This window comes from Strix aluco, chromosome 6 (assembly GCF_031877795.1).
Source record: "Strix aluco isolate bStrAlu1 chromosome 6, bStrAlu1.hap1, whole genome shotgun sequence".
Classification (NCBI taxonomy): Eukaryota; Metazoa; Chordata; class Aves; order Strigiformes; family Strigidae; genus Strix; species Strix aluco.
The window spans coordinates 24,822,051-24,836,953 of record NC_133936.1 but is presented as its reverse complement, the minus strand read 5'-3'; the positions used below and the strand labels follow the sequence as shown (position 1 = coordinate 24,836,953).

The following is a 14,903-nucleotide window of genomic DNA, read 5'->3' as shown; positions in this document are numbered from 1 at the left end:
GGCAAGACCTTGCTATTGACCAATGAATATTTGTGTTTAATGTCCTCTCTTCATCTGATTTGCAGACTTTACATGTCTACTTGCATATAGAACCTACTGTGTTATAGTCAGCCCTTTCAAAAGGGGTCATGAAGATCAGGAGTCATGAGACGTATCTGTTGTACATAATACTTAATTTAATGCATACTTAAATTTCACTGTTACAGGCCTAAAGAATTGTATGTAGGAATGTGGGTAAGCAATAGCATGATGAATTAAATCTTTGGCCACTGCGTCATATATGTATCCCTTTCTAACTGGAAACTGTATCGTTAGCACGTGTTACTGAAATGTTGGGAGAGGTCGAAGTTGCATAAAGCAAGGTACAAGCTTGAAGGGCGATACGATGATTTGATCTCTAAATCTTTCTTGAAGGTAGAGGGCCTTGCCAAACGTCTTTTGTGCCAGAGCGCAGAAGCTGTGATTCTTGGTCAAATTTATCCTCCTTGCCTGGCAATCAGTTCTTGTAAGGACTATTCCTCTTGTTACTCTATAATAGATTAAGAGGGCATAAGCTTATACTGTAAAAGAATATGAAAGCAAGGGGGTTTTCATGTGCAGAGAACGAGTCTGTAGAAGGATGTACAAAAGAAGAACTGATACTAATAGACTATGAAGATTTTTCTTGCAACAGAGTTATAGATGAATATGAGTTCAGTAGGGTTGCATTTCCTCCAAATTAGTGAATTTTGTAACCTAGTAAAATAGATACACGGCACAGAGTAACTGCTTTTTGGGAGAATAGGAGGAGGACAGTTTCAGGCTCATTGGACTTGATTTGATAGCAGGATGCTCACAGAAGAGATCTTGGAGACAGGCTGAAATGATAGTTTTAACAGAAGAAGATAGGTCTGGATTAGAAAGAAAGATCTAGGAGTCATCTATTTATAATGGAATAGTGCTTATGAAAATACACAGGCAGAGGATGTGGGGAGACAAAAGAGGAACAAGGAAAGAGCCCTATCGGCACCCACAGAAATTTAGAGGGATCCTCCCATGTAAATGTTATAGGACCAAGTAGAGATGGGAGGACAATTAGGAGGCACTGCAATTACAAAAGATATGGGAAAGGTGAAATCTCAAGAAGAGGATGATTATGATAAAGGGTATGATGGTCACAAAGAATGAAGATGGAACCCCAATTCTAAGAGTTTGAGATGATTTTGGCCTCTCAGGGTTTTGGTAAGAGTTGTTTCAGGGGCAGAACCTCGGTTAAATAAGATCTAAAGTTGGAGGTGAAGGAGGACTCCTGACCATGCATAAAGTTGAGCATGTGGAAGCAGAGGTGAACAGCAGTAGTTAGAGAGGTCAAGGGTGGGATTTTAATATTGGGAGTTTAAGGTGTATTTTTATTGTGAAGGAAAAAGAACCAAGTAGGACATGGTTTAGGGAGGACCTGAAGTAAAGTTTTGTGGGACGCACAAAAGGAGTTAGAAAAGATAACTAAAAATTTGACTCTTTCAGAGCAGAATATGTGAGAATGGTAGGGAATTGCCAGTGAGCTCAGGAGATAAGGAAGGTTACAAGCTGCTAACAAGTATGTGAAAAGTGTTATGCTTTTCTGTTAGAGTTAACTAGGTTTGTAATGGTAGTCCAGCAAGCAAGGAATATACACTGAGAATTTAGAAATTACTGTTTTCTGAAACGATGACTGGAAAGTGCTGAAGAGTTGTAATTTATTCTAAATGATGTTTAGATCCTAGAATAATAACAAAAACCATCCTTGTTATATCTCCTTTTCTTGCAATGGATTTTTTTCTTTTTGAATGTCCAGTCCACATTTAGTTTTAATATTTTGGTGTTGCCCTCAAATTTATTTGGGGATTTTTTAGCCTCTGTCAGTTGTCTTCTTGAATTGTGTGGAGTTGTGAGAAGATGATGTGTGTATGGAATGATATTTCAGCATTCTTCTTTCTCAGAGTTGTTTCTCTTTAGCTACTTATTAGTTATCTCATTATTTATTTGTAATGCAGTTGTAAGTGTAAACTTTTCTGTCAGCAAGCCTACTACTATAAATATTCACAGCTTTGGAAGTTAATAAATAAATTTGTTTCTTTTACAGATGAAATCATTTCATGCTCTTTTTTTGGAAGAAGTGGTCAAAGGAAATGGATAACTATTCAGACTTCAATGCAAAGAACCTCTCATCTTCAGCTAATATGTCTATTTCTTTGCCTGGACAAGTTGGACTCAATAGCACTGGTGGTACTCCTTCTATGTCAATAAGCAGGCTTTTCCCAGCCCTGTTAGAATGCTTTGGAATAATTCTTTGTGGCTATGTAGCTGGAAGAGCCAACATTATCACATCAACTCAGGCCAAAGGACTGGGAAATTTTGTGTCCCGTTTTGCACTCCCAGCTCTACTGTTCAAAAACATGGTGGTACTTAACTTTTCTAATGTGAATTGGTCCTTCCTTTACAGTATTTTAGTTGCCAAAGCTGCTGTATTTTTCTTTGTCTGCGTTTTAACATTGTTGGTAGCCAGTCCTGAGAATCGATTTAGCAAAGCAGGTTTGTTTCCTATTTTTGCTACACAAAGCAATGACTTTGCACTGGGATATCCAATAGGTAAGTGTGCTTTCTTCTTTAAAATTATTTTTTCAGTGTTCTAGATGTGTTTGCTTTCATTTTTCCATAATTTGAAATTGACTTCTGAAATGAAGTTATATGCTATTGGAGCCATTTCTCAAGTCACATTTCTTGACCTCAGACCATGTACTTTTTAGTAAGGGAAGAAAACTGCAAGCTGGTATGAATGAGACAGAATTTAAAACAATCCAACTACCGTTGCTGTGTGATCTTGTCTTGTTAAAATAAATCAGATTTAAAAAAAAAAATGTTATCTCAAAATTGGTATAAATTACCTTACACTTACTGCAGGCAATTTTCCTTCTGGGAAATTGATAGAGTTTCACTTGGGACCAAAATTCCTTGCTTTGCAAAGTATGACCTGTGGCCCCTGAAATAGCTGTAGTGGGTTTTTTACTGATTTGGCATTATGTCTTGGTTTAGCTCAAAGAAAACATCTAGCCATAATGTTGGTGCCTACTGGTTGTGGAGTGTGTGTGACAAACTTTAAATCTGTTCAGAAGAAACTTCTAATTTTTGTGCTACTTAACATAATTTATGTAGCCAATCGTGTTTTATCCCATAATCTTTAGTCGTGGAAGAAGTCAGTCTTTTAAAAGCAAGATTGCTGCGTGATTTGTGGTTACTTGCATTTGTGTATCAAATCAGAATTTTATGCGGCTGTGGTGCCATTCTCAGGATGTATAACTAACCACCAGTCCAGCGGAGCTAACAAACAAACAAACAAACCACAAAGAGGCATTCAGAGTATAACTTGTATAGCTGCGTACTCTTGTTCTTGTAAGCCTATATTCTGAATTCCAAGCAACATCAGTTATTAAACTTAATTTATCCCAGTCTGCAAGACTATCATTTTCTTCCCTTTTGATAAGCAAGATTTTTTTTCTTTTTTTATAGGTTTTCTTAATGGTATGTTAATATGCTTCTAGCCATGCGTACTGTGCGCTTAGGAAGTGGTGTGGAGTTGTAGCAGCCTTCTCCCACCTGCTGCTGCCTGAATTGCAGTGCTTTTTACCTGTCTTGGGAGGCTCTTTTGTGCCAACGCAGCTTTCAGTGCTGCCTGCCAGGCTGACCCGTGTGGCTGGTGTGGGAAAGCATGCTGCAGGCATCGGGATCTTCAAAATACACCTCGAGCGGAAGGCATTTGGAGAGGGTGCCTGGACTATGTTTCATTTGTTTACTGCTTCCTGAAGAGAAAATGCTCTGTGCCTCTCAAATTCTCTTGAGATCACTCTTATCATCTAGACAAGGTTAAGAACAAAAAGAGAAAGCAAGTTTGTTCTAGCAAAGCAAGAAGCAAGATATTTGATTACAGAATTGAAAATACAGTTACAAAAGAGAAGCTTAAACATGTAATTCCAGATTATATGTAACAAGTAGCTCTGTATTCTCCCTGTTCCAGAGCAACATGCTCAGGAGAATCTTTAATCTTTTTTACTCTCTTCAAATTTGCTGTATATGTCTAAAATATAGACAAATGCAATTGCAAACTTTTTCTTCCTTAGATGAAAATACCCTGTTTCCCTCAGTTGCATCTCCTAAGTTTTATTCCTCTTGAGATAAACCAGAATTATATCACAAATAGGGGCTGTGAGGATTACATCTTTGTTTCTTGGTACCGGATTAAAATGCCAATTAGTGTTTCTCCTTTTTTTTCTGTTTTGAGGTTGTCTGAACATATTTCTGTTGTATCCTTCTAGTTAAAATGTTCTTTCTACTTTAAATGACTTTCTTTTCAGATTACATTTTTCTTCATGTATTTCATGATTTATAAGATATGATTAATATTTCTTCTATTTACAATCTGGCCAAATTCACAACATTTAGTTCATTAAGAGCTTTACTGGAATACTTAACACAACAGTAACACGGTAGGTACTTAAGGGTTGCTTATTTCTTAGAGCTGTTTATTTCCTTTCCCTTCTCCCGACTTTCACCAGTGTGTGGTTCATGCTGTCACATGTGAAAACTTTTTACTGTTAGTGGCTTCTCTGAAGTGTTTGTGGAACTGGGCAACAAAGAATGCCTTGTTTATTCCTTTTATGTATGGTGATAGGTAGTGTTTTGAGCAAAGCCTGATCTTTTAAAGGAAATATAATTTTAAAGGTTGCTTCAGTTGAAATTTATAAAGGCAAAAAGTCAGTATTGACAAATACTGTGTATCAAAATAAAACTATTTTAAAAGGCAGTTTGAACTCCTAAATAAATAAAGTCCTGAGGTTTCATCCCATGTAATTTCTTTAATGCCCACTATGCCATTTTTTGCTGTTTAACAAAGATTTGCAAATAGGAAAATTAAAACGCAGGTTAAATTTTCAAAGATTGCCACTCTGTTTTTCTCTAAATGGCAGTTCTACACTACAAGTAATGGTGTGAAAAACAACTGATACAGGGGTTTGCTAGCGCCCCCCTGACATACATAGAATTACTACGGTAGAAAGCTTTGGTTTTTATTACTGCGTGAGATGATACAACTCTGACACAACAGCTTCATGTACTCTCTGGTGCTGTATTGTTACATTGTTACATAGCAGGAGTGTTGTGTGGTCAGCGGCTCAGTTACCATGACTTTTAATGGTGCTAACTGTATTGAGCATGAACAGCTAGTGTGTGATTTATATGTAATTTTGAGCAGCTGGGATGTGGAGAATTGATTTTTTTTTTTAAAGTATTAAAATATCTTTGATTTCAATTTTTTGTTATGATCAGCAAGCAGGCACCTTGATTTAAATAAAAAGATTTTTTTTCCATCAGAGATAGTTGCAGATTATTTTCACTGTCTTAAAAAATCACTCTTAAGGAAACATTTTTTTATTTTTTTTTTCCACCCACTGACTCATTAATCTACATTGGTTCCACTTTTTGATACTCAGGAAAATGCGTTGTGACTTCATACACCAGTTAATACAATATATTATGGTCTATAAGTACTTTAAGTATACAGTTTCACTTTGCCAAAAAATAATGATTTATTGCATTTTTCATTCAGGCATTATTTACATGTGACTTGTGTTGAGTTGCATGTGATTGAAATGGGCGTTTTGTATAAAGCAGCATAAAAATATCACTCTAAGGTTTGAGGTTTTAGAAAAAAAATCACTTACATGAAAAGTGTCCAGCATGTTTAAAGTGGTTTCATTTATCAGAATATATTTAGTGTTTAAAACTGGCTTGATAAATGCAGTAACTAACCACAAACTTGGTAGTTCTGTTCAGCAGTTTATTTAGGATTTTGAGACAGGTAGCTCTTGTATATGTACTTTAATCATGGTCTGTAAGAGAAAAAGCACCTTTAGTGCCTTTTTTTATATACTGGAAATCAACTAATTGAGAATGTCAGTTTATTCAATCTAAAGAGGAGACTGTTTATTGTAAATGCTGATTTAGCACTTAGTAGATCCTGTCATTCCAGATGCTTGAATAATATGAAGGTAAAAATCTGGATTTTGAAAACCAAATTTTTTTCTTTTTCAGAAAAAGAACAGGTTTAGTATATGGGGAAATTGAAATACCTGCAACAGTTGGCTGCTTAGTGATCTTAAACATTATTTAGTACTTTGAGTGCTAAGTTATCCCTCAGAAAGGTCTAGTAGATGTATTTATGCAATAGTAATTCCTGTTTTTTTATTGGTCTTTGTAGTACAAGTAGAATTGCACTGTATATTAAGATACTTCTGTCTGGGGAACAATGTGTTTCTCTCTAAGGTAGGAAAAACTGTAATGGAAAGCATCACTTAGCATATTTCTGAAAATTATTGAAAATAATAACATTATAAGGCAGGTAAAAGATAACATCCTACTTTTAAAAACTTTGGGGTTTTTTAATTCACCCTAGAATAGAATCTTGTATATCTTTCCATGGTCTTTTAATGATTTTTGAAGTGCTGTTATCACAAATTAGAAGAAGCAATTCTACCTTGACTCAGAAGTATGTAGTAGCAATGAAGACAAATGCTCATGATTTAAAGTTCCTTGAGGGAGGAGAACTACAGAGATAACTCTTGTCCTGAGTAGTCCCAGAGAATGTACTAGTAATTATGTGATAATGTATTTTGTATTTGGTTGTTGCTTTGCTGTATTGTATTGAATCAGTGTAGAAAGGTCACACCTGATTTGCCCATGGAAGACTGGTTAAATTTCAGAGATGTGAGACTCCCCTAAGATGAGAGGCAACTTGTGTTCTGCAGAGGTACATTTAATTCTCCACAACTCTCATGTTTCAGGGGAGGAAAAGCAATTAAGAACAAAACCAAAAATTTTTCAGCATTTGGGATGAGCACATGGGAGTGTTATATCGTTTTGTTTTGGTTTTTTTTCTGTAAATGTTGAATATTCATAGAATCATTAAATAGTGTTGGGTAGTTAATCTTTGGTCTTTAATGTGTTCATTAGTCAACTGTGGCCTAATGGTGATTGAGTACTTCTCTTACTACATCATCTTATATTGATCGTAAATGCAGTTACTTCTGAAGGATAATGAAATAATTTTTCTCTAGTTTTCAGACAACAAAATTTTATTTCAATATTAATGTATTTTTGTACTGAAATGTCATCACTCATCACTTTTCATTTCCTGTCTTCTAGTTGAAGCTTTATATCAAACCACTTACCCAGAATATCTCCAGTACATTTACCTAGTGGCTCCAATATCTCTTATGATGCTAAACCCTCTGGGGTTTATCTTCTGTGAAATCCAGAAGTGGAGGGATAATCGCACTGTGTCACTCAGCAAAATCAAAATAGTGGGCCTAGCACTCCTTCGAGTTTTGCAGAATCCAATTGTATTCATGGTCTTCATAGGAATTGCCTCAAACTTTATTCTTGGCCAGAAAATTCCCGAATACCTTGAAAACTTCCTTGACGGACTGGGCAGTTCATTTTCTGGCTCCGCACTTTTTTACCTTGGACTAACTATGGTGGGACAAACAAAAAAACTGACAAAGGGTATGTTTGTTGCACTGATCCTTCTCATCACAGCTAAACTGTAAGTTTGATTTATGTACTTTTATAATTTTTGTTCTCTAGATGTTTTAAGCTCTGAATATGCTGGTCAGATGGCTTTTCTCTCAAAATCTTTAAAATGATAGTATGTTTCACTTCCAGTATTTTGGGTGAGTGCTTCCCAAATTCTTTGATAGTGTACAACTGTTAACTTTTAAAGGAAGTGTAGAAGACTACAAACCTGTTGTCAGGCTCTGCAGAGAAAAAAATTCAGGGGTGCTGTGGCTTCATGGTCTGCCCGCAGGCCATCTGTCACGAATTGAGTGTTTGGGGAATTATTAGCTTAAATGAAAATTTAGTAGTTAAATAGTTAGACAAGAGTGAGTTTAAATATTATTTAATTAGTATTTGTATTTTCTTTGGATTACACAGTACTTCTCTAAATTAGTTGATTTTCCTTGCTTTGTCTATAAATCTTTGAAACTGCTATATTGGAAGAGCTTAAAAATGGTCGCTTTACACTCTTAAACTCTCTGACTTTTAAGCATGAATAAATGACAATTTGAATTTAGAACTTATGTCATCATTATCTTCCCTTGAATATATCTGTTACTGGTGAACTAAATATTTTATTTGCTACAGAGCTACAATTACCATAATAGAAGGATTGTTTGGTGGTTACGTTTATACTGTAAAATTTGCAGGTGCATTTGGATATCAGTACAACTAACTAGCAAACTTAAAAGACCTAGCTTGTAAACCAGCTGAATGGCAAATTTTGTAAGAACATGAGAAAAAAAAGTTTTTTAACATTGCCGCTTTGCTTTGCTAGTGTTTATGTAATTAGCCGTGTAAGGCTTGCATAGTGAGTCTGTGTGAGATCTGGGGTATTGCTGAAGGCAAACAAAATAGTGTTGTTGCAGGGATGGCTTTTTTTACTGGCCAAAACTTTCAGAAGGGATACTTAAGCTTGAGCCCATACTGTATTTCAGACAGCTTGCTGAAAAGTGGTCTAAATTGCAAAACTTCTGACTGCTTATAGCTACTATTACTTTAACAGTTGAAAAATTAGGAGTTTTTTTATATTTTACCTTTCTAAATCTGAGGTTTATACAAAGAACATGTCTGCACAATCAGAGAATGTGCTTATATCCTAGAGTTGGTTGTCGTTTTTACTTTTTTTGTGTATGGGTTTTTCTGGTTTAACTTTAAATTTTGCAGCAACTGGAAAATGTCATGGTAACAGTAAAGGCAATCATTCAAAGTGATGTCAGGATTTTGCTTTTCGTAAATAGTATTCAAACAAGCCTTAAATTGCCTTTTGGTTCATTTTCTGGTAAGAGTCTATTGCTATAGCTTGAGTAATTTTTTTTAATTACTTTTTTCCCTCTCTTTTCAGACTTATGATGCCATTTCTCTGTAGAGAAATGGTGGAACTCTTGGACAAGAGTGACAGCGTAGTCAACCACACCAGTTTATCAAACTATGCATTTCTTTATGGAGTTTTTCCAGCAGCACCTGGTGTCGCAATATTTGCAAGTCAATTTAATATGGAAGTAGGAATTGTATGTGGTTAGCTTTTCCCAAACATGTACCATCTTTGAGCTTAACTTTGTTGATGAAATACTTAAATAAGTAGGCTTGATAAATTTGGTTTTTAGTAGTATAGACTCCTTAGATTTACTTGTACTCCCTAGATCTCAAATATAAATTATATTTTAGATTATTAAGCAAAGTACTCTCTCCTGATGTCTCAAGTGTCTTGATAGTACACGTTCATAAATAAGTCCTCATACTTTTCTTATTTATGACTCTATCAGGAAGAACTAGGATACCTTTATATTTAAAGAACTTATATCTTTGTTGTGGGTTTGTTTCTGGTTTTGAGTTGTGGTTGTTTTTTTTTTTCCAAAGACCTCATCTTTGAGCCACTGTTTTTGTAGAAAAAAACAGAAATTATGTTACTGACTTCAGTAAGAACAGTGTTAGCTTAATGCTGAAAATTTATGAAAGAACTTATGCTTTAACTGATTCTGTTGCGTTGCCCTTCAGTTAAATCTTGCAATACAAATGCATTTTTTTATAGTAGGAGGGTATCAGTTATCTTTTCAGCTTAAAATACAAATGTTGTAACTGTTTCTTTTCTTCCACTTGAAGTGACATTAAAACATTCCTGTTGACTTCTATTGTTTTTAATGTTATCTATGTTGAGTTTTTTTTAAAGAAAATTTTTAAAAAAAAGGTACAAAAAGTAAACCATACAGGATAGAATTTTGTGCCCAACAAACTCAGGAAATCTCTTTAAAACAGAGATCTGTAGTATCTGTAGTATGAATAACAATTCACACTTCCATCACTGTGCAAATTCTAGAAAGCAGAAAGACAATGAGAAGTCAAAATAGAAATCACTTAAATGAAATATATATGACTTCTTCACATGAATTGGTGCATATTTGTATTTGCATAACTATGTTTTCTTATTTATGGTGTGAATATTTGCATCCAAAAGTAAATTGTGACATTGTAAATTCACCCGTAGGCTGTAGTCATTAGTATATTTGACACCCATAAAAAGTTCTGTAAAAATTTGCAGTAGGGAATCTCTGTTCCTACTATTTCAGAAGCCTGTTAAAAATTTCAGTTTAAATGTGTGTATAAAATGGATACTTTCTGACTCAAATTCTAAATAATTTGTTGTAGAAACAAGTCAGTGATTTGTTAAAAGTCTATGTACATTTAATTCAAAGGTACAATTTTGCCAGTGGTTGTATTCCTGAAAGCAGATTATTTAGTTTGAGATCTGATTAACTCTGGTTTTGTTTGTTTGACCCTTTTTGCAGATTACCTCAGGCATGGTGATAAGCACTTTTGTATCTGCACCTATTATGTATGTTTCTGCGTGGCTCTTGACCATTCCATCTATGGACCCCAACCCACTGGCATCTGCACTCCAAAATGTTAGCTTTGATATAAGTATTGTCAGCCTCATTTCTCTGGTAGGTATTGATGAAGTGAAATACAAAAGCACACAGTCATGTCAGGGTAACATTAGTACATAAGCAGCAAATGAAGTCATGATGAGACATTTCCTTGTCATATCCTGTTGCAGAAGGATGAGGAAGGAGTTAACAATCTTCTTGATTTAGCAGTGGGTCAGCTGGAAAGCTACACTGTAGAAAAAGATGGTTAAGTGAATTAGAGCACTAGTGCAGGGCTTAAGAGTTTGTCCTTTTTGTGTCTTGTTTGTTTTTTTTAAATAACGGGATGTGAGGGAATAACAGTACTAGCTTACACCACAGGGACTAATTATGTCAAGCCATGTGAGGTGCTTGGATATCACAGTAATGGAGGCTGTGTAAAAAATTCAGCTCCGGAAATGTCAGTGAATATTTATTTAATAAAGTATTAATGAAAATGTTTAATTTGGAAGTTTTAATTTAGCTTTATCAAATTCCTTTTCTATAAATTATTTTCTTAAAAAGTGGGTTGATGATCTGGAAGTCCAATGTGAATTGTGTTTTGGCTTTATAGGCACTACAGACAGTGTGTTTGTTTTTTTAAAATAAAACCATCCACACTGGAGGGAGTTGGAATTCTTTTAAATTGTCTCACTGAAGTCCTCTTGACTTGAAACAGTGCCTCAAGGGAAGCCACAAGTAAACACTTCCTCTTGATATCACAGGTCATTTTGGGAGATTCAGGGGAGTCGGGGGCAATTTTAAATTCTAAATTGCTGGGCTAGTCTGTAGTCGTTTGTGTTCTGAGGAAAAACTAGGCTTCTGCGCACCCGCACCAAAGGCAAGTTCTTGGTGCTTCCTGGAAATATTTCACCATCATGAGAACACAAAGATGCATTGCTTTTTCTGGCTGTAGTTGCTGAGGTATAGGGGCTGGCAGCAGATGGTGTGGAACTGACTACAGTAGTCATGTTGCTAAGAAACTTTTCAAGAAGATTTGTTGTATATTTACTTTCACTATAGTCTGCCAGAATATCCCTCTGGTTCTTTTGGGTTTTATTCTACTCTTAAGTTCAATTTTTCTCTTGTATGTTACAGATCTGGTCTCTTATTGTTGTTCTTCTGAGTAAGAAATACAAACAGCTTCCTCATATGATTACAACAAATCTACTAGTTGCTCAGGTCAGTAGTAAGAAGAATGCTGTTGTGTGAATTTGGGGTTTTTTTAAGACTTTTAACATTTTTAGAAGTTTGGTTTCTACAGTGATATCTTTGTAGCCATCTGTGGAGGGCAGGCGAATCTAATGTGCAGCCTGTCTAAACAATTTCTGTGCCATAAAATACATCCTTGAAGAAAATGATAGTTGATGATGGTGGTATGGTTCTCAAACAGCAGAATGGACAAAGCAGCAATCGGAATGGAGAATGGCTTCTGAAATATATTTTTGGTTACTGCGTAGTACTGTTGGGTGCACTTCTGTATCAATTTATGCCAATCTGAAGTCGGCAATGCCAAGATCAACAGCAATGTGGTGACCTGATTCAAGGTGCTAAATGGAAAACTAATCCCCATGCTGGTTTAGCTCCCTGAAGTGGCTTGCTGAGGGATCAGACAGGTGCCAGTGCTGATGCAAGGAAGGGCTGTGGGAATGCATGGCTGGTGGCTAGGGAAGGGCAAAGCCAAATAGCTCTGGATTAATTTTAATTGTTATTTAAACTGAGAGAAAACTACAGAGTACTGCTGTTCCTTCTTCCCTTGACATCAACTGCACAACTGCTGTTAAATTCAGTGAGAGCAGCCTGTGCTTGTAATATATCTGTGTGGTAGTGCTTTCTGGTGTGTTCTGTAGGTTGTGGGTTTTTTTTAAAATAGATATATATAGTAAACTTTCTGAGTTCTGATCATGATACATTTGAAAAAAGTCACATATGAGAGTTGCAGATGCTTCTTGTCTATAACAGCAAAGTTAGCTTTCATCTGAAAAAAAATTTCAACTATTGCATTACTGTTTCCATAATACTTCAGCCTATCTTTTCAGATTCCTTCAGTACTAAAACTGTCATGTATGCAGTACCACTGGTGAAAACTTGTAAAATTCTTGGTTGAACAAACATCTGTTGACCTCAGCTTCATGTCCAAATCATTTCGGATAAATGGTTTATACTTAATAAAAGCTTTACATTTTATTTATTATATATAAAGATTACATATTTATTTGCCTTACTCCCAGTTTATCTGAGCTATATAATTGCTGTCCAAAAAACCCTTCTGAAAATAGGGTACTGTAGTGAGTGACTTAACTGTAATACTGAATTTACTGCTGCACTGCTTTACTGCTGTGAGAACTATCCAATTCATAAAGTCAGATTCCAGTGAATCTGGGGGTGGAGTTTCAAAGCTTATTGTAGCTATATTACACTGTGTTCAGTTTTTCTTCTCATCCTGCTTTCCCCATTTAAATGATGGCATCTTACCTTTCTTTCCAGTTTATTGCTTGTATTGGAATGGTGGTATGGAATTTCGTTGTTAAAGAGAAAGACATCACCATGCAGATCCTAGTATTTATATTCCTCTACAGCTCACTTTATAGCACCTACCTGTGGACAGGTATGATTTTTCTAGGCAGAACCTAGGTACTGTAATAAAAGATTAATGTACTGAAATAATTTCATTATATTACTCAGAGTAATTGTTCCTTTCACTTGTATGTAGTTCTACAAATATGCATACTTGTGAGCTGTGCCACACTGCAGCACTAGCAACACAGGGCTTGGTGTCAGGCACTGCTGCTGCTAGTGGAAGCTTATACCTAGGGCAGGTCTTGTTTGTCTTTGCTAAATAGAGCAGCCTTACTAGCTTGTAACAACAGACAAGAACCTGCTCTTGAGGCAAAAGCCATTACAAATACAGTGAATGTGGTGGGTTGTCCTTCAGCTAGTCAAAATCTTACCAGTGATTTTTAATTAATGCAGAGTTTAAGATTTTAGTTATTCAGCATTAAGTAGATTTAAAAAAATTGTGCCTCAAAGAAGTAGGAAATACAGAATAAAGGGAAATACCAAAGTAGCTTTAACACTGCTTTCCCTGGCAATTGTAATTTCTAAAAACAATGTGTGTGTTATGCAGGTGTAAATGATTAATGAAGGGATTACTTGAAATAGGCAGAATTGAAAGATGCATCAGGAATCTTGGAGAACCTTAGAAGTATGATTAAAAGAAAAAAAAAAAAGAGAGACTTTGGGTATTCAGGAGACTTTTTATACCGTTCTTGAGTCCAGAAGTCTAAGGGTTTAATTCCTGTGGTATTTGTGTTTAGCTGAAACAGGTAGCTTATGATTAGTATAGCCTAACATGAATACTAGCTTTGCTTCAGCATGGGGAATGCTGCTGAGCTTCTGAGTTGTGAATAGAATAGGCAGTTCCAGAAGCTACTTCCGTATATAGTTCTATATGTAAAAATGTGTAAAACTTTTTTGTTAAATTTATCATTGACTTTATGAGGACCAGTCAGTTTTTAAAGAAATGTTGTATAACAGAATACAACATTATTTGTTGGTTACTTAAGAGTGTCAGTCTAGAGCAACTGCTGTTGATACCTTCAGAAATTAGTTACTTGTGTCTTCAATGTTCTTATGACATATTTTCTACACTTGTGAATCTTTCTAAGCATTTAGAAGTGGATGTTTAATATAAAAGGTCATGGAATTTCTTCCATGTTTCATGATTAAAATGATTTTTTTAAGGTAGTAGATGTTTCTATTTTACTTTCTCAGAATACAACTAGAAAACCAGTTTTGAACTATTTGAAGGGCTGAGAAGAATGTCGTGGTTATTGAGCAGGTCACATCATAGAGTTTCTAGATTGTATTTATCAGTTCCCTATTTAATAATAAACAAGGCTTCTTTTTTTTTTTTTTTTTTTGTAGGTTTTCTATCTTTCTCTTTGTTTCTGTTGAGGAAGAGAGAAACAGTAAAGATTCCCATTGGGTTTATTATCATAGCTGGATGGGGGTAAGTTAATTCAGATATTTCCCTGTAGGATTAGTGGGAGCATGCTAAATATGTTACTTTGTTCCTATTTTGCTCTTTCAGAATCCCAACACTTCTGGTGGGAATCTTACTAATTGTTGGTGAACGTAACAACACTAGTATTGACTCTGCCTTTTTCTATGGAAAATACCAGGTATGAACATATTCTGTCCTCATCACGTCAGACTTCTGCCGTGTCTAATACATTATTGAGAAATAGTGTTCTCTGCTTCTGATGTAAGTAGCTTTCAGTCGAAATATAGGCTACCATAATAACAGTATCATTATAGAATGCTTATAGATTGATACAAAAATGTATTTCTGTAATGAACCATTAGGAAAACTTG

The 14,903-nt window shown here is 35.3% G+C and overlaps 1 protein-coding gene across 6 annotated transcripts in view; it reads left to right on the top strand.

Moving 5' to 3' along the window:
* The window catches only part of GPR155 (G protein-coupled receptor 155), a 30,594-nt gene that overhangs the window by 4,145 nt on the left and 11,546 nt on the right, over positions 1–14,903 (top strand). For 5 of the 6 annotated variants that reach the window (XM_074829146.1, XM_074829145.1, XM_074829143.1 and 2 more), the window contains exons 2-9: positions 2,102–2,607; positions 7,213–7,612; positions 8,969–9,134; positions 10,410–10,565; positions 11,625–11,708; positions 13,014–13,134; positions 14,454–14,538; positions 14,620–14,710. In XM_074829146.1, coding sequence (XP_074685247.1) covers positions 2,115–2,607; positions 7,213–7,612; positions 8,969–9,134; positions 10,410–10,565; positions 11,625–11,708; positions 13,014–13,134; positions 14,454–14,538; positions 14,620–14,710 — 1,596 coding nt within the window. In that variant the 5' untranslated portion in view covers positions 2,102–2,114. Of the gene's footprint in view, positions 1–414; positions 506–2,101; positions 2,608–7,212; positions 7,613–8,968; positions 9,135–10,409; positions 10,566–11,624; positions 11,709–13,013; positions 13,135–14,453; positions 14,539–14,619; positions 14,711–14,903 lie in introns of all 6 variants that reach the window. The other variant, XM_074829144.1, reaches the window with a different exon arrangement.